Here is a 24,327-nt window from a genome sequence, read left to right as displayed (position 1 = left end):
AATTGGAATAAGCCTGCCTTTGGGTGTGTGATTGAGGAAGTGTTTACACAGCTAATTTCCTCTCTCTTTCTTTTCCATTGGGGGAATGACCTGTGGCTCAGTGGCTCTCAAATATGTTTTCAGCTTTCTGCTTCTGACATTCCACATTGCCAGAGGAGGTGTGACACAGCTGCATCACTTCAGGCTGGATGTGAGGAGTGATAGTGTCACGAGGAATCTTCTCAGTGGCTGTATCCTGCAGCAGTTGTACTGATTGTTGTCTGCTTGGTACAAAGCAGAAGCCCTGTTTTAGTTCTGAGTGGTCAAGGGATGCCTGCTTGCTAGCTGAGAATCCTGAAAGGGTGCAAGTTAACTGCAACACAGGGAGTGTCCTTAAAACCAGTTGGATCCTTAGTCCATCTGGCCCAGTATTTTGTCTTTGTTGGAGATGGCAGGGTGGGAATTGTGTGGCCTGCCAGATGTTGTTGAATTCCAACTCCCAGCAGTCCTAGCTATTATAGCCAGTGGAGAGGAAAGCTGGAAGCTGTAGTTGAATAATATCTTGAATGTTGCAACAGTTCCCATCTTTGGTCTATGCTGACAGACACCAACTCCTCAAGATATCTGGAAAGATTCTTTCCTAAGTCTATCTGGAGATATTGGGAAATTGAACTTGGGATCTTCAACATACATGGTGGAAAAAGGGTGGTTAAATCAACCACTTGGCATTTTTCAGAGTACCAGGATATTAGAACAAATGATGCCTGGGCTTGCGCATCATCTGGGGCCCTCATGAGACCCATGGAGCCCTGTCATTGGCTTAAGGATGCCAAGTACTGGCAGCAGTCCTGAGCCTCAGAGAATATAACAGAAGCAGCATGTTGTGGCTGAGGTTCAGGGCTATGGAACACATGGCAGCCCTCCAGATGTTGTTGGACTGCAATTCCCATCAGCTGGAGCTACTGTTGCCAGTGGTGAATGCTAATTGAAGTGACAGTTTAACACCATCAGAGGACTAGATATGCTCCACATCATACTGAGCTCTAGTTCTTGCTTTCAGTTGATCTGCTTCTTGAATTTTTTTTTTGTGGAATGAAATGGGGTCTTGCCAGTAGTTGGCAACAATGCAGAGGACACGCAAAGGAATGGAAGATTGGGCTGTGTGAGAATCAGGGTGGGAAGGAGTTCATATTTTCCTTTCCTGTTTTCTTTTGTTTTTCTGTGTCTAGGGAATTATCAATTTACTTGGCTTGCTAGCAGAACATGATGAAAGACTCCATGTGTGTCTGTGTGTATGTTTTCTGCCTGGTGTAGGAATTGCTGTTTTAAAGGCACCAGATTGGCTCTCTATTTTTGGTGTCCTGTCAGATCTCTTAATCCTGCCAAATATGTTTTTTTACAGTACATGATGTACATATGGGGGAGGGTTCTGTGTGTGTGTGTTTTAATTTATGAAAAAGCTTCTGACTTTCTGGATATCTACAGTATTAGCAATATGATTCAGCATTTGCAGTATGTTCACTTTGTACAGTATTGAAGGATAAGTCAATTCAAGCACCACAGTAGTCTTGAAAGGGAATTGAGGATGTAGGGAGGATGGGGAAAGGAATTGCCTGTCTTTGGTAGGATTTCGGTGACCTTCTCACAATTTTTTGTAGGCTGATAATCTGTTCCTTTGGGAGCTTTCTCACCATGCAAGGAGAGGGATTACAGAAGAAGCAGCGACTTTCTTGAGATAAGGAACTGTGTGATGACTGCTTCCAAAAGCAAGCTCTCTGTGTTATGTCTGAAGTTGTCCTTTGAATGACATAGTTCGCTGAGTGCCTTCTAATGCTGCAATCCTAAAACACAGAGAGAAAGAAAGCCCTATTAACATTTTCCTCATAAATGTGAATGTGATTACATTGTAAGGTTTTCTTGTCAATGACCAGAAAAATGGAGTGTGCGTGGGAGTGTGATTATCACACCAACAGTTTTAGGTGGCATGGGAGCAGTTTCAGGTTGCCACTTGAAATAGCCTTCATATAGCTGTATATTCTGGTAGCTACCAGGGTTTGAATCCCTCACTTGGCTTTGAAAACCTACTGGGCAACCTTGTGCAAATCACAATCTCTCTAGCCTCCGAGGAAGGCAAGGGAAAAGCCCTTGTTCATAAATTCTACCAAATAAATCTTGTGATAGGGTTGCCATAAGTTAGAAATGACTTGAAAGTGACACACAACAACAACAACCATATTACCAATTAGAATGTGTACATGTATACACATAATGTGTATAGAATACACCAGATGCATCAGTAGGTGACACCAGGTATACCAGAGGTTTTGAGCCTTTGGCCCTCTACTTTTGGAGCTCCCACAAGTTTCAGCTACCAAAGTCAGTATGAATAAAAAACACAAAACATCTGAAAGGCCAACAGTTGAGAATCCAGATGCATCTTACTCTTGAAAGTCTTGCTCCGGAGGCATCAATGCTAAAGTAGCTGTTAAAAAACGAGAGGGAAAAGGAGTGGGGGAAGAGATGTTTAAGGAAAATTAACTGAGGTCTATAAAGATCTCTGCAATTATGGTTTATGGTATTTCTTAAAACATTTTATGTTTCAGTGGTTTATTTCTTTTGTGGATGGAACTATCACAAGCCCACACAGTCATCCCTGCTGGCTCCCTGCTAAACTGAGGTTAACAGATCAGGAGCCAGCTTCAGGACTCTGCGTTCCATCCTGCTAGGCATGAGATAGGGATTGTATGGCACTCCAGATGTTTTTTGGACTGCAGATCCCATCATTCCTTATTTATTGGTGATGTTGGCTACTCATGGTGCATTCCCCATCCGTGACAGAACAATTTCTTGCCCAGGAAAATATGTTCTGTGAACGAAGAAGGGTGGAAAGCTGAAGAACCTGGAAAAAACTGTCCCACTTGCCTTTTCAAATGTTTAATAAAATAGCGGAATCTCATGTTACCTTCGAATGACTGAATTTAGACTGCAATTCTCTATCTATTTATCAGAGAGTAAATCCCATTGAACTGAATTTGGTCACTTGTGTTTACCTAAATATCGTTAATATTGTTTTTTAAACTGCATTTAACAGTTTTTGAAGAACATTGTAATATGTTTTAACATGTTTTTTCTTTGTATTGTTTTAATTGTTTTTTATTTGGGGAGCCCTTGTGGGCTAGGAGGCGATACAGATGTATAAATAGATAAATATAGCATATGGTGTGGGAATCGTGCAGTCCTCCAGTTGTTGGAGTTCAGCAGCCTAATCAAAATAGCCAGTGGTCAGGAATGTTGGGAATTGCAAATCAGTAACATCTGGGGGGCCTCCTGATTCTTTATACCCCTCCACCCACCCCAATGTAGTAAGAGTTTACAGATTGTAGAGCCTAATGTTTGATATCTGACTTATTACAGCCGTCATCAAGGTTTTCAAACAGGGGACCCACTTGCTTCTAATTTAATTTGAAGTGTTTTTATCCCCAAGCTTCTGTTGCTGGCGCCAGAGTCATAATTTCCATCTACACTATAGAAATAATGCAGTTTGACACCACTTTAAATATGGCAACTCAATCCCATGGAATCTGGGGATTTGTAGTTTTACAAGGTCTTTAGCCTTCTCTTCCAAAGTGTGCTGATTCCTCTGAACACTACAAATCCCAAGGTTCTGTTGGATGGAGCCATGACAGTTGAAGTGGTGTCAAACTGCATTATTCCTACAGTATAAATGCAATCATAGTCCAGCACTGAAACTGCTAAACCACACTGGCATATATGTCTATTTTTATCTTTTTGGGTAAATCCTCCTTTTTTCAACTGGTTTTTCCCTTGCTTGTGCTACTTTCTGTGCTGGTTTTGAAAAGTTACACTTGCCAATATATGTTGTTGTTTTTTTGCACAACTATTAAAGATAGAGTAACTATTTCTTCCCTTACGTCTGGTAACCCCCTTTTACCTCTTTCCTTCTCTTTAAAAAAGGAAATTCCAGAAACTAAAAATAACATTGGTGTCAGCAGTGTGACCCATCTTAAACTGAGTTTCTGCTACAAAGTTAAAATAATATTTGTGGATTCTTCTACTTTGTCTAAGGGTTTTGACATTCAGGCGGTAGTATTTCAGTTTATTATTTGCTGTGATTATCCTGTTGTTTTAGTATGAAAACTGTTTCCAGTGAAGCACCTCTGGAGTGAGAGAGCCAGTGCAGTGTAGTGGTTTGAGTGCTGGATTACAGCTCTAGAGATTAAAGTTCAATTTCTCCTCTGTCCTAAAAACCCACTGAGTGATATTGGGTGAGTGACACACACTCAGCCCCAGAAAATCCTGTGATAGACCCTTTAGGGTCTCCATACGTCAGGAATTACTTGAAGTTATATAAAAACAACAAGCTCTGAAGTTGCTAGAATTTTGGTAAATTCTGGTGAATTATAGCAAAGTTGGGGAACCAGGGATTGATTGATATTTGGTGACAGTTTCTGTTATTGCTGATTATCAGCCGTGATGAGAGCCAGTGTGATGTAGTTGTTTGCATGTTGGACTTAGATTTTAGTAGACTAGGGTTTCAATCCCCACTCAGCCATGGAAACCACTGGGTGGCTGTGGTGAAGTCACCCTCTCAGCCTCAGAGGAAGGCAATAGCAAACCTCCCTGAAGGAATCTTGCTGAGAAAACGCCATGATAGGTTCGCTTTACGGTTGCCATGAGCTGGAAATGACTTGATGCTGCTGCACAGCAACAGCAAATTAGTGATGGGGCTAATATGAATTACAGACTAACAGCATCTGGGGGTCTACCTGTTTTCTCACCACTGGAATATTTGAACTGGCAGACTAGAAAGTTTAGGAGTAAGAATGATCAGATTTCTTGTTGTGTTCCTATTTCGACACATTCATTGTGCTAGCCCTCCCCAACACATGCCTGCTGAGGAAGCTCAACTACAGTTTCCATCAACCATGCTAACTGGGGATAATGGACATTGTACAATTGGAGGCCATCAATTTGGGAAAGGCTGCCTTAGGTAGTTAGCTTCATGTAGTTAGCTCAGTGCTTCTCAATTATTTTCTGTCATGCCCCCCCTAGGAAGAAGAAAACATTTCGCGCCCCCCGCGCGACTGTAAATAGTATCATTTATCTATAAAATTGTTATAAGTACTGTATCCTTACGGACCCTCGCACCCTCCCTGGGGGGCACGCCTCACTATTTGAGAAGTACTGAGTTAGCTTCATGTGAGCTACTGTTGCTTTCCCCTTATAATTGCAGTTCCAGCAATTATAAAGATAGGCTTTCACTGTAAGTCTTTGCAGGTTTTTGGTTCCAGATATACTCTGAAGGACTAAAGCAGCAGTTATATATACACATGTAAAACAGAAACAAGTAGGGCACAGGTGGGAAGAGTGTGGCCTATAGACCAATTTGAGGCCCCAGAAACCTTTCCCCAAATCCCCAATATTAAGAAAATTGCTTAGTGATTTTTCATCCCAAACCCTCACTCACAATGAGTCAAAATCATTGCAAAATGTACCAGTCTTTTATCTGTAATTTTCAAGCCCTATATACTACAAACCCTAACCTCTCCTAAATCAGCCAAAAATTGGCTGAAAATGAAGCTGGGTTTTAGATGGGGAGTGGGTTCAAAGAGATTTTAGGTTTGCGTCAATGAAAGTTCAAGTAACAATGCTTGGATAACTAATTAGATACAGTATATTCTTATGTATGTGAGGAGTATCTGTTGTGGTTATCTGTCTGTATCTCACAAAAACTAGCAGTTTTATCAGTACAAGTTCAACTGTTGTCTACCCTTTTTTAGACAAAAAGGAATGCAGCCTTTGACATGAATATACCAATTCTGTTGTTTATTCCAGCAGCAACAGCTCATCCACAGGAATCAGCATTTTTTCTTCTATTAGTGGGAAAGGAAATTAACTTACTCCCTTCATTTCTGTAAAAAACCCCACACAACAACCAACTATTTGATAACAGTGGATTGTACTGCAGGGTTGTCATACACAACCCCCCTTAGTTTTGTTCTCTCAGCCAGATAGTTACAGATATTAGAAACATTGGTTAAAAACACTCACTTCTTGCAAAAAACAAAAACAAAACAGACTCACTTATCAGAAGGTAATGGCTTAGAATGGCGTCTGAATTGTTTTGCTTTGTACCTCTCGTTGTAAAATGCCAAAATGTTTGCTCTGAGTCAGATGCTGCACATTGACCTGCACATCTTCTTGACAGGGCTGCTTAACTCAATTAGTTACTCCAGTAAATATGCCTGTATTTATCAGCCAGTGTTTATTGTTCACCTGTTTGGAACTGTTTTCCTCTTTAGCTCTGAAGAAGAAAACAGTCCCAAACAGGTGAACAATAAAATGTTCAGTCTGGTAACAAAGCTGGTCTGGATGGTTTGTCAATGGGGGGAAAAACCCATTCCTATGGGCAAGACTTCAGACTGCCCGTTATCCATTGTTCGTCTTATTTTTCTCCCTGAAAACAGGCCTGGCCAACTGCTCATGAAACGAATCTAGGGAACATGGGGACTAGAAATTAGTTATATCCTTTGAATATCCAAGAAAAGTGGCTGCATATGGTTTGCAGCAGTATGCTTTGAACTGCACATTAAATATAATTGGGATAACATGTAATTTGCCCATTAGGCAGTTTAATAGCTGGGATTACATTTTTCAGCTTGTTTCAGCAAGCAAAGATCCTGCCTTTTACCAGTACTTTTTAAAACTGTTGACAAATTTAATGAAGACAGAGTTCAGTTTTCTAAACTCTCTCTCTCTCTTTGCATGCTCTCTTTTATTTCTTTTTGAAATTGTTTATCTGTTTGTTGAAATTGTTCATCTATTTCCTAAAATACTTCGGGCCCACCCTTTATCATGAGATCTCAGAGCAGCGTACGATAGTAGTACTATACAATACAATATAAAATACTTTCAGATTAAAGCCATAAATAATTTAAACAAGGTAAAATATTTTAAACAAAGCAACCGTTAAAACCATCTTAAAAGTTACAGCAGTTTTAAAACTATGTACATGTACACTTGAAATAAATTAGTCCCTGAAGACTTTAATAAAATGCTATGGTTTGGCTTGGTATCAGAAAGAAATCAGTGCTTACACCAGTTGGACCTTCAAGGGGAGGGCATTCCATAACTGAGGTGCCACAGCTGAGAAGGACCTCTCCCATGACCTTTTACTTCATCTTGCCCCCACTGGTGAGCTCCTCACAGAATATCTTGTCAAGCCTATTCATGTATTGTTGAACTGCAGTCCTAATGTGGGTTCACGGTTAAAGATCAGTGTGTACAGCTTAGGTCCATACTATTTGAGAGACTGTATCACCACTAACGAACCTGTTAGAGCCCCAAGATTTTAAGGGAAAGGCTTTCTCTTGATCCCACCACCATTGCAGTCTCACTTGGTAAGGACACGAGAGAGAGCCTTCTTGTTGTCTTCTCCCACTCTCTGGAATGCCCTTCCATGGATGGCTAGGTTTGCTCCCTCTCTGCTTTCCTTTCACCAACAAGTAAAAACGTTTTTATTCAGGCAGGCTTTTAAAAATCATGACAGGATGGCTTTTATATGGAGTGTGTGTTTTAGTTATGTTTTTAACTTTTGTATGTTTTTAATGTTAATTTTATATTGTTTTAACTGGATTATTTTAATTGGTTTTGTTTGTGTGTGTGTGTGTGTGTGTGTTGTTGTTTTTTAATAGGTTGAATATAATGCTGGCTGGAATGAATCCCTTTTATTTCCATGCCGTGAATGTAGTCCTGCACTGCCTGGTGACACTTGTGCTGATGTATACTTGTGACAAAGCCGTTTTCAAGGACTGCCGCTTGGCTTTTGTCACAGCTCTCTTCTTTGCTGTCCATCCTATTCACACTGAGGCTGTAAGTACATTTAAAATATTATAAGCTTCCACATTTTCCTTTCCAACTGTATGAAAGGGAAAAAACCCTCTTCCTGCTAATAGAAAATTTACCCTTTTGCTGTGATATCCATGTAGCATTGACAGGCTAAATGGCAGCTTCGTGATACTCTTTCTAATAATGGGTACAAATGATTTGCAGGAAAAGTGCAGCCGTGTTTAGAGAAAATAATTGGCCTGACAGTGGGGAGGCAAAGAATAAACTTTGCTAACTTTCTTTCTCTAATAATACCAGCCAATTGTTTAAAAATAAATCCAACTGAGTTCATTGGGACTTGCTTCCATCTATATTTGTTTTTATATAATTCTGATTAAGTGCCTTAACACAGTCTTGCTAGGAATAAATGCCAAGCGTTTTCATTGAAGAATAATGAGATGGTTGGCTGTCGTATAATATTAAACAGTTCAAGAACTTCTGAGATATCTCTCCTGCTGACACATTGTTTGGCCTCCTTTTCTTCTTCTAGCAATCTTTTGCAGTCTCTCCTGCAAGAGCACAAAAAAAGCATACCAACATTCAGTAAAGACCCTTATTCTTGAAAGAATAATAAATATTTTAACATACCACAGATTGGATGATGTACATGATTATAAGTTAGAAATATTGAAAACATTGATAGGTTACTCACTGTGTTTTCTTTACACTTAAAAGAAGAGTTGATTTTAAAAGTGAGTTAGCACTAGCACCTCACATCAGATTATAAAAAATACCCCACATTTATATAAATGTCTTTTTAAGGTTGCAGTCACATAGCAGTTTATCAGGGTGCAGGTCCTGTTGAAGTTAGTGGGATTTATTTTGAAACAGACATGCATAGTATCATTATGTAAAAACTGTGTATAGTCCTTCACAGACAACACTTTTGTGGTTAAGTGGGTAGAAGAATGTTGGGCTGGGACTTGAAAAATCAAGTTTCCCACTGAGGTAAGTTTTTCCAAGTGCAATATTGTATGCAACAAAGTGTGTGTCTGTGGAATTAAAATTCCAACAAAATCCCATATCTTTTCAGGAGTAGGCGCCAACATTTTAGAACCCTGAAATACTTGATACACAGGATTGTTTTGTTTTCTGGCATAATCCTTTGGAGATCTTTTTTCAAGCCTTATCAAAAGGAAACATTACCATGGATTTGTGCAGCATCAACTCATGTCTTTGGGGCCTGCTCAGCAGAATTCTCCAGAGGATTGTGTCTTATCAAGGTAGTGTTTTGCAGACTTTTGGGGGGTAGTAACCCATTGGTCCTTCACATGCTTTGGATTACAACTCTGCAGTCTTTTACCTTTGGCTATGCTGGCTGGGGTTTCTGAAGTTAGTCCAACACATCTGGAGGGCTGAAGGTTCTCCACCCTGCTTTTAGACAATGCATCTCTAAATGTAGGAAGCAAATACTGGAGCCTCCCCAAGTGTAATTGTGCCCATGTGCCTCACTTTCAAACTCTGCCCCAAATAGTTTCGAGTCCCAACTAGAATAAATAACCTATTGAGTTAATTGGAAATTGGAAAAGCATTGAGACCTCTACATTTGTATAATCTCTTTATTGCAGAAATTTCATTCACATGAACAAAAATGATCAATGCTTAATAATAATAATAATAATAATAATAATAATAATAATGCCTTTTCACTAGCTCTAGGAAAGGCAGCTTGTACATTTTTAAAACAATATTTGTTGATTGCTGACTAAATCCAGTTGCTAGTTCTAACTAGAGTGTGCCTACTGTGTCAATAGGAACTTAGTAAGTCAACATTTATATTTATATAAATCCCATTGATTCAGTAGTTCTGTAGTTGGGACTGACAATCAGATTTAGGCCACTGACTATGCTACAGAACATATATATCAACATTAATTCATTTGTTTTTTAGAAATTATATCTGCTTTTATATATGGTGCCCAAGGTGGTCAATAATATAATGCAGAACTGGGACAGACAGCAAAATAATGTGGTGTAGACGTCTCCTGTACAGGGTTTCAGCCAGATTAGCCAAGTAAGGGGTGAAACAGACCACCCTTTGTGCTGCAGTCCGGGCAGCTTCAGAGCATGGTGTTTTGATTCCACATGGGAATGCCGGCTTCATTCACGCCTCCTGGCTGCCCACACATGGGCTGGCTTCTAGGCATTCTGGTGACACAGCATTTAGACACTGCATGCTGCCAGAGCGCCATAAAGCCAGCTTCCAGCTGTGTCAGGGCCAAAAAGCCGGCTTTTGCCAACACAAAAAGGAGTGGCTGTTTGCCACTTCTTTTTTTGGCTCGCAAAAAGGAGGATTGTGGCTGCAGCGTGCAGTTGCTGCGGCCCCAATCTGGCTTTATCAGGAGTGGTCTGTTTCGCTTCTAAGTTTTCTTTGAGAGTAGTGTGTTCCAAAGAGCACTGTAGTTTGATGTAGTTATGTAGATGAATAATGATAACCATGTAACTCCTATTACCTCTAGCCATGATAGCCAGTAGTGAAGGATCATAAGAATTCCAGCACAACAACACTGAGAGGACAATAATAGGATTTATTTATATACCGCCCAATCACTGGGAATCCAAGCAGTTTACAACAGAGGGGATAATAGACGGTTCCCTGCCCTCAGGCTTACAATTTAAAAGACATGACACAAAAGGAGAAGGGAATGGTGAGGGGGGGGGAGGGGATGAGGTCCAGCATTCTTCTCTCCCTCTGAGGTCTGGACCAAGGCAGATGGACCAGAGGGAGGGCTCTTCTTCTTCAGGCTAGCCCTGATGGAGCTGGGCCAGCGTATTCTCTCCCTCACAGGCCAAAGGATGACAGTTAAGGAGGGAGGAGCCTCTTTCTTCAGGCTAGCCCTGATGGAACTGGGCCAGTCTATTATCTCCCTCACAGGCCAAAGGATGACAGTTAAGGAGGGAGGAGCCTCTTTCTTCAGGCTAGCCCTGATGGAGCTGGGCCAGTCTATTCTCTCCCTCACAGGCCAAAGGATGACAGTTAAGGAGGGAGGAGCCTCTTTCTTCAGGCTAGCCCTGATGGAGCTGGGCCAGTCTATTCTTTCCCTCACAGGCCAAAGGATGACAGTTAAGGAGAGAGGAGCCTCTTACTTCAGGCTAGCCCTGATGGAGCTGGGCCAGTCTATTCTCTCCCTCACAGGCCAAAGGATGACAGCTAAGGAGGGAGGAGCCTCTTTCTTCAGGCTAGCCCTGATGGAGCTGGGCCAGTCTATTCTCTCCCTCACAGGCCAAAGGATGACAGTTAAGGAGGGATGAGCCTCTTTCTTCAGGCTAGCTCTGATGGAGCTGGGCCAGCCTATTCTCTCCCTCACAGGCCAAAAGAACTATACCTGGTATACAGGATTCCACCCAATACTGGAAGCAACAGGGCTGCATATCTACACTGCAGAATTAGTCCAGTTTGACACCATTTTAAATGCCATGAAATTCTGGGATTTGTTGTTTTGTGAGATATTTAGCCTTCTCTCTCAGAGAGCTCTGGGTCCACAACAAACTACAAATCCCAGGATTCCATAGGATGTAGCCATGACAATTAAAGCAGTGTCAAATGGTCTTAATTCTGCACTGTGGCAGTAGCCTAGGACAGATAAATCCATCTTTGTTTTCTGTGGCTCCTGAAACTTTCACTCCCTTCCCCATCCCAAGTAATCAAAACCAAGAGCTTCAACAAGTTACTTTTTGGGCCACAACTTTCAGAATCCTTTGGCCAGTGTAGTCAGCACCTATAATGGCTGGAGATTCTAGGAAGTGTACTCTCTCCACACCTTGGTTTTCCAGCCAACAGACTTTTAGATAGTTGCAAGCCGACTAGGAAATTTCTGTCTAATTCAGAAGGGCAGTTCACAAGAGGTGACATTATTTATGAAATACTGCAAGTGACAATTTGATCTTTCCAGATACCCCTTTAAATCAATGTTATACGGGAGATAGGGGTGGGGTGGGGTGGAAGATGGTTGAATGCTCGCAATATAGAAAGCTCTGAGAGTGAAACAAGTGTCTTGTTGAGATCCTTTAAAGAAAGATTATTTCTTTAATAACAAAGAAGGCTTGAGCAGTCTAGATGCCTCCCAGGTTGTTGCAGGCCTTAATCAGCTAGTCTTTAAATAATTCATCCTTTTTGTTTAATGGGAGGTAGGGAGATAATTACAGTTGGAAAGGGAGGCTGCATTGTGTGGTGAATACAGACATGCCTTGAATTTTATTTTTAGTTGAAGGTAAGAATTATCAGAGACCAGAATTAATTAACTCTATTAAGTCAAGTTTCAGGAAGGGTGTTTTTAAAGTTCTTGATATTTAAGAGGAGAGAAAATGTTGAAATAACATAAATAAATTATTAAGAAACTACCAGATTTAGAGATTGGGAGAACTCTATCTTTTCTGGTGGCATTTAAAATTTATGTGTGAACTAGGAATTACCTAACTTTTTGCTAGTGAAATTTAAGGCCCATACAGGTATACTGTTTAAATGATGCGTGCATCCTAAGAGTCTGGAAGCCATGCCATAGCAATGCTCCAGTCCTAAGGACTGGACTGTGGCTTTGGCACAGCTTCCAGACTCTTAGGGTGCATGCATCATTTAAAGAGCATACCTCCAAAGTGACCCGAAGCAGCTTTATTTTGGCCTGTCTGTATGGGTCCTTAGTTAGGAAATATTGCCCTATCTTGTGTAGAGAGGTTTCCTTTAGGACTATTTCACCTTGTAATTATTTGTTGTTTTTTAAAGAGTATTCTTCTAGTATCACAAAATACACAATTACAAATATCCAGTGGATTGTTTGTTAGCCTGAAAATTAGAACTTAGAAGTAACAAATGATTTTTTTTAATGTTCCGGGTGTTGTAGACATAACTTGCTGCCTGTGGCCCACCCAGAAGTCCCTCACCCTAATCTTTTCAGGGGGGAAATGAGAACACGGGGGCATTTGCCCTGTTAACACCTTTTCTGTGAGGAGGTTTTTGACCCAAGGGAGCCTTTTTTCAAAATTCAAAGTGGTTTGTGGTTTACTTTCTAGTTTGGAAAAGTCCTTTCATGGGCCTAAAACAAACTATACCCTTATTGAAATGTTTTATATATACGTTGGAACTTTTGTATATGTTTTGAATGATGTTGCACTGTTATGCAGTGATTTTAATTGTTTTTTAAAAATTGTTGTGAAGTCTTGTTTTTTAAAAATGGACTGTGTCTGGGAGCCACTTTGGGTTCCGCTCTATTAGAAAGGTATCATAAAAATGAAATAAGATAAATAACTACATAAATAAGTGAATGAATAAAACCCTTCAGATGAATTTTTGTTGTTGTTGTTATCATATGTAGAAAGTCTAAGCAATGTATAACATGGTTCACCTGTATGGTAAAACTGTATGATAAAAATGAGTACTCAGCTTGATGGGGGCAATTAGCTTACGGTTGTAAACTGCTTAGAGACTGCTTAGTGTGGTATGAAGTGGTATATAAATAAAGCTGCTATTGCTATTGCTAAAACTGTAATACCATTCAGTGTCTTTTGGCAGGAATGTGGGAGAGGTGAGGATCCGGAAAAGAGACCACCACAGGCAAAGGTTATAATTATTCAATACACGAGAAGGATTTATTGACAGCCATGAGATTTACTGTACTTCTGTGTAGAACACATAGGAATTTGCTGAAGCTCAATCACTGAAGCATTATAATAGCTTCCCTAATTTAACTACTGTTGCATTGTACTGCTCAATTGCTTTATATTCCTTCTTTCACTGAAGTTTTGAAATAAGTTTTCTAACATTAGTTGAATTAATGAATTCATGTCCTACCTTAATTAATTAATTAATACAAGTATATGAATTTATACAATTGATTAATATCCTGTTTTTCTCCCAACACAGGACCCAACAGTAACTTTTGTTTCTTTTCTCCATTCTTTCTTAGGTAACGGGTATAGTAGGCAGAGCAGACGTATTGGCTTGCCTCCTATTTCTTTTGGCTTTTCTCTCCTATAATAGGTATGGGTCTTCTTCCACCCCCTTACACTTAATAATTTCTACATTTTTCAAAGGGGACAAATAAACAGAATTGATGGCTTGTGGAATCTGTAATTTCTGCAGTCCCAATTTCTTCTTTTTCAACCCTGTTCCTTTTTTTCTTTCTTCCTCTTTTCATTGGACAGGAAGCAATAGATAAAACCAATTGCACAGCTGATTATATTACAGCACATCTGGTTACATTTGAGCAGTGTTCCATTAGCACTTGTTTTTGATGGTCTGCGTCAGTGTAGGTTGTGATATTTTTAATGTCTGGCATCTTAGGGTCTCAAATCAAAGGGAAGGGAGAAGAAAAGCCACTTTCAGGTTGTGGGGGTAATTTTGAGATGGCAGAAAGGCAAGGGGGATGGGTGCCCAGTTCTTCCTTACCTATTCAAATTAAACTGTTCCATCTTTCTGCCCTTTTTTGCAGAGTTTGAAATTAGTATTTGTGAGGACAAATCTATTTAGACTCTCATGGGGGTGGGTGGGGAGAGCAGGGGATCTGAATGGGGAACAGTTGGAGAGGAGAGAGAAGTAGCAGATGAAGAAATTGTTAACTCTTTGTGCTTCTCTATTTTATTTCTGCAGCTGTCCTATTCTCGGCAGCTTTTTCTTTCTGGTAGACAAACAGGATTGCCAGGTTTAATTACCTACATTTACAGAGTGTAGAAATGACAGTACTATTTTCAATCCAGGGATGCTTCCTATATGTCTCTTTTTGTGGTACAATCCCAGTGTGAGTGTGTGGGAAAGTGCCTTGTCTGTAGGTGTATCCATAGAGCAAGGGCAGAACCCATATGTCATGCTAGTACAGGAGAGATGCCAGAAGAATCTTATGCTTAAGTCAACCTTCTCCAGCCAGTATCTTCCACCATGCTGGCTTGTGAGAATGAGAATTGTCTTGCATGTGTGGACGATAGCGATTCAGGAGAGCCTGTGTAGTAGTAGTTTGAGTGTTGGACTATAACTCTGAAGACTAGAGTTCGATTCCCTGCTTGAAACCCACTGGGTGGCCTTGGGTAAGTCACATGCTCTCAGCCTCAAAGGAAAGCAATGACAAACCTCCTTTGAACAAATATTTCCAAGAAAACCCCATGATAGGATAGCAAAGAGAATGCAAGTCTAATCTCTCTAGGAAAGACGTTCTGGAGCCTGGGAGCAGCTACCAAGAAGGCTCTCTCAAGTTATGTGCTCTCTGTAGTCACCCCATCTATTTGGATCAGCTGAAATTTCAACTCTTTAAAGACATCTCCACATAGAGCATGTTAGAGTAATTCAGTCTTGGATTACGTGACTTGTCTGAAGCCATTTGAGTCTGTTGTTGGATCCATATAATATATAATGAAATATTCATCAGGAAGAATATCTGTAACTTGTGTAACTTGTGTAAGAGCCCTATGCACTCATGGCACAATATTAATGATTTTTCTTTCCTTCCTGATGCTTCTTAATTTTTCTTGATGTTTCTTCCCTCCCCTACTTTTACAATCACTTCTTTCTCCAGCTCATTTTCCCCTTCTTATCACCCTATTTGTTTAACAGAAGCAGTTATTTTAGTCTGCTGATGCAGGCGATCTTGTTAATGATGAGCTGTGAATGGGTAGTGAGGGTTATAACTTGGAGGGATGAAATCTGCTTAATAGACAAATAGAAAGAAAATGTATTTAGTTTTAAATTACTATCCTTTGTGTTTTCCTTCTGTCTTGCAGGAGTGTGGATCAGCTTTATGTTGGGGAACATTTCCCTCCCACTGCCTCTGTCTCCTTTTTGCTGCTTAGTTTATTTCTTGGGACCTGTGCAATGCTGGTAAAGGAAACAGGGATCACCGTGTTTGGAGTCTGCTTGGTGTATGATGGCTTCCTGCTTTCTCAAAATAGACCCAAATTGTAAGTGAAGCATCATTTTAACAAAAGTCCTAGTCTTCTGGCTATATTTGTTTTGTCTCCTCATGTACTTGTCCAGTAGCCTACCTTTTCACATGTTCCTGTCAGAGCTTGAAAAAGTTGTTCTTTGGACTATAATTCCTGAAAACTCCTAAGGTTTGAGGAATTGTGGGACTTGTAGCCCAAAAAATAATTTTTCCAAGGCCTGTATTAGTTACACGTGGCAACAGGGAAAGAAGAGCAAAATAAAAGCCTTTCAGTTTACAAAAAATTCTCTGTTGTTAAGAGACTGTTTTTTTCATTACAAGTGAAGAACTGTCTGTTATTTCAAACCTTGAGCTCTGTTCTGCTCTGCTCTGAGGCTTGAGAGTGGCTTAATGCATCATCATCTATCTAAAACACACTGGGCAAAAGGTATCTACCAAAGGTGTCAGAATGTACTGGTAGAAATCTGAATGATAAGCAGTAGATTGGCAAAGAATTCTGATTTGTAGTTGTTCTATAACAGTATTACCATATATTACTCCCCTCAGCCCTTTATACTGCTTAAATAAATACATTTGGGATTAATCAGATGTGAAAAGACTATCGTCAATGTTTAGTTCTGGTATTCAAAACAATTTGCTGGGCCCAGAATTTAGATAAAAACAATAAATTAGTATTTACTCTTGTTTACATTGTCAGTTTTTCCCCTCTAGACCAGAGTTCTCTTGTTATTAGTTATTGTCCATATTGTTATTGCTCCTTGTTGTCATCACTGTTGTCTTAATGTATCATACATTAGTTGTTGTGAGGATAAAATGACCCTGTACAACATCCCGAGTGCTTCAAATTAAAAGGCATACTGTATTTTTACTGCATTCTTAAGATGGCGCTCACAATATTTCCATGTCCTATATATACTCATACTCGCATCTAGAAATTTTAGTCAAAAAATTGTCCCAAAAAACCTGGGTCAGCTTATCCGTGGGTCATTAAAAAAGGAACCTTCCCCTTCTCTGATTAGAATAGCGAAAGGCAAGAGCTTCGTGTGTCCTGGGATGACCTAAGAGAAGGACTGGTCCCTTCTGCTCCCTTATCCACCCAGCCATTAGGGTGAGCACAAACAGTTATGTCTGCCTTTGGTGTCATTTTTGTTGGTTCCATCCTTTACATCTTTTGCTGCATCCCCCTAAATTTTACCCTCAGCTTACCCAGGGGCCTTACCAAAGTCCATAATATTGGCCCCCCCAAACCCACCCTCGACTTATACATGAAGTTGACTTATAGTTGAGCATATACAGTAGATAGAATCGTACTCCAGAAATGTTAAGACCTAGTTGTATAACAGTAGCATGTATTTGGGATTGTTTAGTAAAAACCTTTTTTCTCAGTTGCTCTCTTCTCTACACAGACAGATGCTAAGTATCATGTTTTATTGTTTCGATAACATTATATCGTTGCCACATCTGGACAATAGAGCTTCCAGAAATCAGGTTGCGTGGCCCAGATGCGAGTCATCTTTATGTCCATAATAAATTGTAATCGAGCATGAGTGTTGCAGTTTATGGAGCTTGGTATTTTATGTGCATGCAACTATTTCTTTGGGGTGAAGTGTTGTTGAGATGGATTTCTCCACAGAAATAAAGCAGCTTGGTTACACTGATAATAGAACGTATGATCAATAATGAAATGCATCAACTACTGCAATACAAATAAGAGGAAGAGGAAAGGAACATGTTGTAATATCCAAGGCAAATTGAACAGCAGTAAAATGAAGAAAACAAGTTGTGTATGTTAACAGAAACATATCTTGTAATAGCTTTGCCTGACATGCATGAACTTGGAATTTTCCTCCAGTTTGCAGCTACAGACAGCTACCTGGAAGAGCACATATACATGTAACTGGGGCCAGTCTAGAGCATTATGTCCAGACTGGCCCTGGACTGACCACATGCACTGGACCTAATCCTGCATAATGCCACATCATTGTGCACACAGCCAGCAGGGCCAACACAGACTCGGCCCTGTTGGTCCATCTCCTTGTCTGCGGTGCTGCGCTAGACATGACCAACAAGGAGCGAGATGCTTCATGCCCTTCTTGTTGATCACATGGACACCCCATTCTCACTTCTGCAGAAACAATGGTGTTGGCCAGCCTTAGACAGGGAGCTAGTTGGCTGGTGAGGCAAGCTGCAGTGGTGGCTCTGAAGCAGATTCATTCCCTCCCCTGTGCTGATCAGTGCAGGGTAAGGGAGATGGCATCATGTTTGCTATCTGGACAAATGAATTGGGCCAGCATGAACCCCATCCTGTTATCCAGACAGTCAAGAGAACCAGAAGCACTCCAGAGTTTATTGGAAATGTCTTGGAGAGGTGTCATCCACAGGGCAGCCATGTGTTGTGATTGACCCGAGGGTGATTAACAACAAAGGCTATATTTCAGGGGAGGGAACTGGCAAAATCATCTCTGAGTATTCCTTGCCTATGAAAAATCTGTGAAATTCATGGGTTCACCATAAGTCAACAGGTATCTTGAACGAACATAGTCATACAGGCAAGCCTGTTGATTACTCCCACATAGAATAGTCCAGTTGTTGAATGTGTTGAGTCAGGACATAACTACATCCCATTGATTTAGTGGATATACTCTAATCAAGACTGAGTAAATAATGGAGCTGTTTTAATTGCCACTAAAAACAAATTGACCACATGACTAAATCCTACACATTATTCAATTTGTTTTTAATAATGATTAAAATAACTGTATTACTTAGTTTGTTTTTAGTGATGCTATTAGCTGCCTTGACTGATATTCTCTTGCTGAAAAAGGGGAATAGAATTTGTTTGTTGTTATCCCTTATCCATGGCGACGCAGTGAATGAGACATCTCCAAAACAGCCTGTTCTCTACTGCTCAACTTAATTTCATGGCCATGATCTCTGTGATTAAATGTATCCCTTTGATGTCAAATCTTCCTCTCTTTCTACTGCCTTCCACCTTTCCTAGCATTATTGTCTTTTCTAATGATCCATGCCTTCTCATCGTGTGACCAAAGTACAACAGCCTAAATTTGATCATCGTGGCTTTCATGGATATTTCTGGGTTTATCTGCTCAAGGCCCCATTTGTTGGCTTGTTGGCCATTCACAGTATCTCAACACTCTTCTGCAGCACCACATCTCAAATGAGTTTATTTTCCTCTTATCTGCCTACTTCATTGTCCAGCTGTTGCACCCATACATGGTGATGGGCAATACAAGGGCAAGGGCAATTCTAACTTTAATGTACAGTAAATAAATTCAGAGAAATCCATTCTCTGATGCAAGGGTTTTGATTTCTCCCCCTGATTAGTAAAAACGGAGGGATGCCTTACAAGTTGCCTCGACAGCCTGCTACTTCACTGCCTGCTTCATTGCAGTTTCCTTCATCCAGCTGGGAGAATGGGAGGCATCGTGTGGCTCACAAAGGGACATGGAACTCCTGTCACCCTGCATCTCCGGAGGAGCGGCAGCACAGCAGCCTTTCTGTCTTCAGCAAAGCTGTAGTAGCTGTGCTCAGGTACAAGCTTCAGAACCCAAAATGCATGAACCTGTTTTATTGCAGTGTTGAAGGAAAAGAGGGATATGGTGGGAAGCTGCTTTGATTGCCTATCTAATCCTGAGTGGGTAAGTTTTTTTGGTCCCCAGAAGCTGTCTGCAGAAAATGGTCAGGGGGCTGCATGGGTATATGGAAATGGGTGGCACACACTAATTTCTTTTCTGCCTGAGCGTGTGGGATTGGAAGATTTTGAATGTTGAAAATGAATGTTCAAAAATATGTTCTGCAGATACATGTAGAGGTCTAAATGTTAGTTCTCGCTATACTAGAACTGCTGAATCAATGGGACTTGTATAAATGCTGACTCACCAAGTTCCTGTCACTTCCATGGACCTATTCTATTCATAGAGAGAAGAGTTGGAAGAGACCACAAGGGCCATCAAGTCCAACCCCCTGACGTGCGGGGATACACCTTTAAAGTACTCCTGACTGATGGTTATCCAGCCTCTGTTTAAAAACCTCCAAAGAAGGAGATTCCAGCATTCTCTGAGAGAGTGTGTTCCACTGTTGAACAGCTCTTACTGTCAAGAAGTTCTTCCTAATGTTTAGGTGGAATCTCTTCTTTAGTTTGAATTCATTGTTCTAGGTCCTATTATCTGGAGCTGCAGAAAATAAACTTGCTCCATCCTCAATATGACATCCTTTTAAATATTTAAACAGGGCTATTATATCACCTCTTAACCTTCTCTTCTCCAGGTTAAACATACCCAGTTCCCTAAGTCACTCCCAATAGGGCATGGTTTCCAGACCTTTCACCATTTTGGTTCCCTCCTCTAGACACACTGCATTCTGTTCTATTTATTAATTTAATTTATATCCTGCCTTTCTCCGTATACAGATTCAAAACAGGTACAGTCAAAAAATTATCTGTATGAAAGTTAAAAAAAATTAAACAACACTTAACACAAAATAAAATAAAGTTAGAACATGTTTTAAAAAATAAAATAAAAATGCAACCTCACTAAAAGCCTTTCTGCCATAAAAGTTATAAGCCAAAGGCCTGCTTGAATAAAAAGTTCTTTGCCTGCTAGCGGGAAGTGCCAACTGCTGAGGAATAGCAGTTGGATTTAGTTAATAGGTAGCAAATATTGTTTTGTTTTTTTAAAATAATATTTATTAATTAAAAAAACAACAACAATCTTACATCTGTATATATACAATGTTCTTAATATTTCTATTTAATAATAATAATAGGTAGCAAATATTGTTTTAATATTTGTAAGCCACCTTGATTTAATTTTTGTATTGAGTATTTGTGTATTATGTATATTTTATATTTTGTTGATGTACTGTGCTTTGAATTTTTTGGCTTTACGTGATACATAAATATTTGCAATAGATAATGGGAAACTTACATTTTAACAACTACAGGATCCAGACTCCCTCATTCAGCATGGCCACTGTGAGGTGTAGTTCAGAAAGGTAACTTTCCCAAGCTTTGCTTGTATTTTATCTACACTATTTAAAGGTGTGGGGATGTTTCTGAACTGCACATCTCACCAAGGCTAGTCATCATAATCAGTGGTAAGGAATGCTGGGAGTTGCAATTTATAAACATTTTGATGGCAACATGATTCTCATCCCAGTCTACACTAGCTTTCTCTCATAAGGCGACCTCTGGATGTCAAATTCTGCAGTGGCCATGCTGGCTGGGAGTGATGGGAGCTGTAGGCAGACATATCTGTAATGCATCAAATTGGTCTGCATGAGAGGTAGGCAGCTTGACATCTATCCTTTTTTTCTGAAACCAGAAGTGACTAGCGTTACTGATTTTTTTATTTAAAAAATCTGTACTAAAGTTCTCACTTAGCTATACTTTTTCTAAATATACTAGCTTTCAAAATAGATCTCTTATAAATATTTTAATGCTCTTCTGTTGAGCTAAGAATTTTACTGAATTGGAAGGGTAAAAGTTAATTAAATCCCCATCTGTTGGTTCTAATTTTATTAGAATTTGAAAGGATGGAATTCATCAAGCCCCCATACTGGGGAGTGGAGTGGGATTCTGGGAGTTTGAAAAGTAGGTTTTTGAAGTTCTGACTGAATGCTGTCGTTTGAATCGTGACTGTTTAGGATGCTTGTCCCACAGAGAAGCAAGATATGCACGAGATTGATTAGAACTGTTTCTCTTCTGTATGTCATGGTCTTGTCAGTAAATGGCAGTCTTTCAAATAAATGGAAACGAGACACGGCTCTGTGACACTCCTGCTTTTCTTAGCTCTGTGGATGAAGTTTCAGGCCCTACTTCTCAGGGTTTTTGTGTATATTGTTTGCTAGGTTTCTTGCCTGTCAACTGGTAATGGAGTTGCAAATAAACCTTATTGTCTTTATCTCTTTGTAATTGCTTCTTAATAGGAATAGTGCCTCAAATTGATATGCTTTCCTCTTGCTGTTACTGTTTCTGTTATTGAGTGATCTTTTCTTTGATTATTAGGTTAGTGACTGTTGCAATAATTATGGGTTCAGGATTCAGTATGTGGATATTGAGGAAGCATCAAGAAGAATAAAGACTCTCAAGATTAATTTCTTCAAGGGTTTTTGTTGCAAGTGTTGCAGGACAAAAAATGTGGCTGCAACAGTCAGGCACTTCTCTCAAAAATATTTTAATATGATGAATTTTCAGGCTGTATTGGTGCTAAAAACTCTATAGCTGGGTTACTTTAACAGTGGCCTGCTCTCATTCAGCTTCTCCCTTTCCCCTGAGATTGGAAAAGTTACTCCAGAAGTTGCCCACTAGCATACTGGGAAGTTCTGGGAGTTCATGTCTATAAAGAGTAATTTTTTCAAGCTCCACTTTCTCTATTAGAAAGTTTCTTCAGATTATCAGTGATTTTTAGGAGTGCAGTCTTGTGCAGTATTTTTTTTTCAAAACAAAAACCTCTTTTGACAAGAAAAGTGACTCCTGCTATCATCTACAAAGAAGGCATTTGAATGAAATGCAATCACAAACTAAAGAAAACAAGTTTGTGTATATGTCCCTGTATCAATCTACTGAAAAATAAACTATCTTCTATGTAATTGTTGTTGCTGTGTGTTTTCATTGTTTCTGATTTATGATGACTCTTAAGATGAACATATTACAGTATTTATTCAGAGTGGGTTTGCCTTTGCCTTCCTCTGAGATTGAGAGTGTGTGACTTGCCCGAGGTCACCCAGTAGGTTTCCATGGCTGAGTGGGAATTTGAACCCTGGTCTGCAAGGTCATAGTCCATTGCTCAAACCACTATACTACACTAGCTCACAACAACATGATATACAATACAGACATAATATTTTTATGTTGCTAGTGTGCTGGTTAACCAAATGGTCACATAATAAAGTTTAGCCTTTTGGCTTCCGGTATCCTCAAATTTCACAATCTGTTTCAAAAGGAGAATACTTCCTTTTAGGTCAAGGGTAGAAATCCATCAGCTCTTCAGATGTTGGGTTTCAAGTCCCATTAGCTTTAGCTAGGGCAGCCGATGGTGAGGAATGTTGGGAGTTGCAGTTCTAGCTACTCTTGGAGTGAGACACAATTCCTACTCCTGTTCTAGAAACAAAAGTGTATATTGTTTGGTCTGGTGATTTACACAAATAAAGTTACTGTTGCTGCGTGTATGAAATGCCTAAAGTCTTCTAGTCATGACACAAATATCCACATGTCTGTATCCTAACAGACACAATGGAAAAGAAAAAATAGGTGGGAACAGGAAAGAGTAAATTCAGGTAATAATTCTTCATTTTTGCACAACATGTGTTTGTAGAGGCCAGAAGAAAGAATTAGCTTTCACCAGGGCTGAAGGAGATCTTGGCAAACAACTATCAGGTGGCTCCCCTCCAGTACCAGTGATGTGCTTACATGGTGGCACTTATCCACCCTCGAAGGCTGATGGAACCCAAAAGGTTCCAGGAAGCCTTAGAGGGGTCCATGGTTGGAAGCGACGGCGACTCTGTTGATGCCCTCACCGGTATCTGGAATACCGGTCTTTCAAGGGCTATATACAGTATCACTCCTAAGCGCCCTCTCAGGCCCGCTTCCAAATGCAAGCCCTGATATACGGAAGATCTCCGGGCAAGGAAGCGGGCACTGCGACAGCTAGAGTACCGTTGGCGGAAACACCTTTGCTTAGATGACAAGGCTCTCCTAGACCAACTGTTAGAGGACTACGGAGAGGCAATACGAGCAGCAAAGAATTCGTTCTATGGTGCTCGTATTGCGTCCGCAGAGTCGCGTCCGGCAGAGTTGTTCAGGGTGGTCAGGGAGCTAACTCAGCTCCCTCCCGCTCAGAACCAGATCCTTGAACCTACTAAGGCCTGCTGTGACTTATTTAACGACTTTTTTGCGGATAAAACATCTCAGATAAGCGAAGGTCTGAACGCCGACATTTTAGCAGAACCTAAGGTAGAGGTGTCCGGAGCCTCCGTGGACTTTATTAAACTGGATCGGTTTGAGTCGGTGAGTACCGAGGATGTGGACAAGATCCTCGGAAGTGTTCGGAAGACAACCTGCTCTCTCGATCCCTGTCCCTCGTGGTTAGTGGCCCAGGGGGGATCGGCGGTAACAACTTTGTTACGCCAGATAGTTAATACATCTTTGAGGGATGGGCAATTTCCATCACAACTGAAATTGGCCATAGTAAAACCTATTCTAAAAAAGCCCTCCCTCGACCCCCTGGTTCATAATAATTATCGGCCTGTTTCGCTGCTACCATTTTTGGGGAAGGTGATCGAGAGGGCGGTTGCAATCCAGCTTCAGGCGGTCTTGGATGAAACGGATTATCTGGACCCATTTCAAACTGGCTTCTGGGCGGGCTACGGGGTTGAGACGGCCATGGTCGCCTTGGTCGATGATCTCCGTCTGAGCGTCGACAGGGGAAGCGTGTCCCTGTTGGTGCTCTTGGACATCTCAGCGGCTTTCGATACCATAGACCATGGCATCCTTCTGGGACGCCTGGCAGAGGTGGGAATCGGGGGCACTGTGCTCCAGTGGTTCCGGTCCTACCTC

General features: G+C 40.5%; 1 protein-coding gene across 7 annotated transcripts in view; it reads left to right on the top strand.

The window, feature by feature from the left end:
- Positions 1 to 24,327, top strand: part of TMTC1 (transmembrane O-mannosyltransferase targeting cadherins 1) — a 187,755-nt gene that overhangs the window by 6,325 nt on the left and 157,103 nt on the right. For 5 of the 7 annotated variants that reach the window (XM_042467638.1, XM_042467636.1, XM_042467635.1 and 2 more), the window contains exons 2-5: positions 7,695 to 7,872; positions 13,788 to 13,861; positions 15,592 to 15,768; positions 19,098 to 19,304. In XM_042467638.1, the coding sequence (XP_042323572.1) occupies positions 7,695 to 7,872; positions 13,788 to 13,861; positions 15,592 to 15,768; positions 19,098 to 19,304 (636 nt within the window). Of the gene's footprint in view, positions 1 to 7,694; positions 7,873 to 8,920; positions 9,111 to 13,787; positions 13,862 to 15,591; positions 15,769 to 19,097; positions 19,305 to 24,327 lie in introns of those variants that run through there. The other 2 variants (XM_042467639.1, XM_042467640.1) reach the window with 2 other exon arrangements.

Source organism: Sceloporus undulatus, chromosome 5 (genome assembly GCF_019175285.1).
Source record: "Sceloporus undulatus isolate JIND9_A2432 ecotype Alabama chromosome 5, SceUnd_v1.1, whole genome shotgun sequence".
Lineage (NCBI taxonomy): Eukaryota > Metazoa > Chordata > Lepidosauria > Squamata > Phrynosomatidae > Sceloporus > Sceloporus undulatus.
Note: the sequence above shows the minus strand (reverse complement) of the source record. Positions and strands in the feature narration are given on the sequence as shown.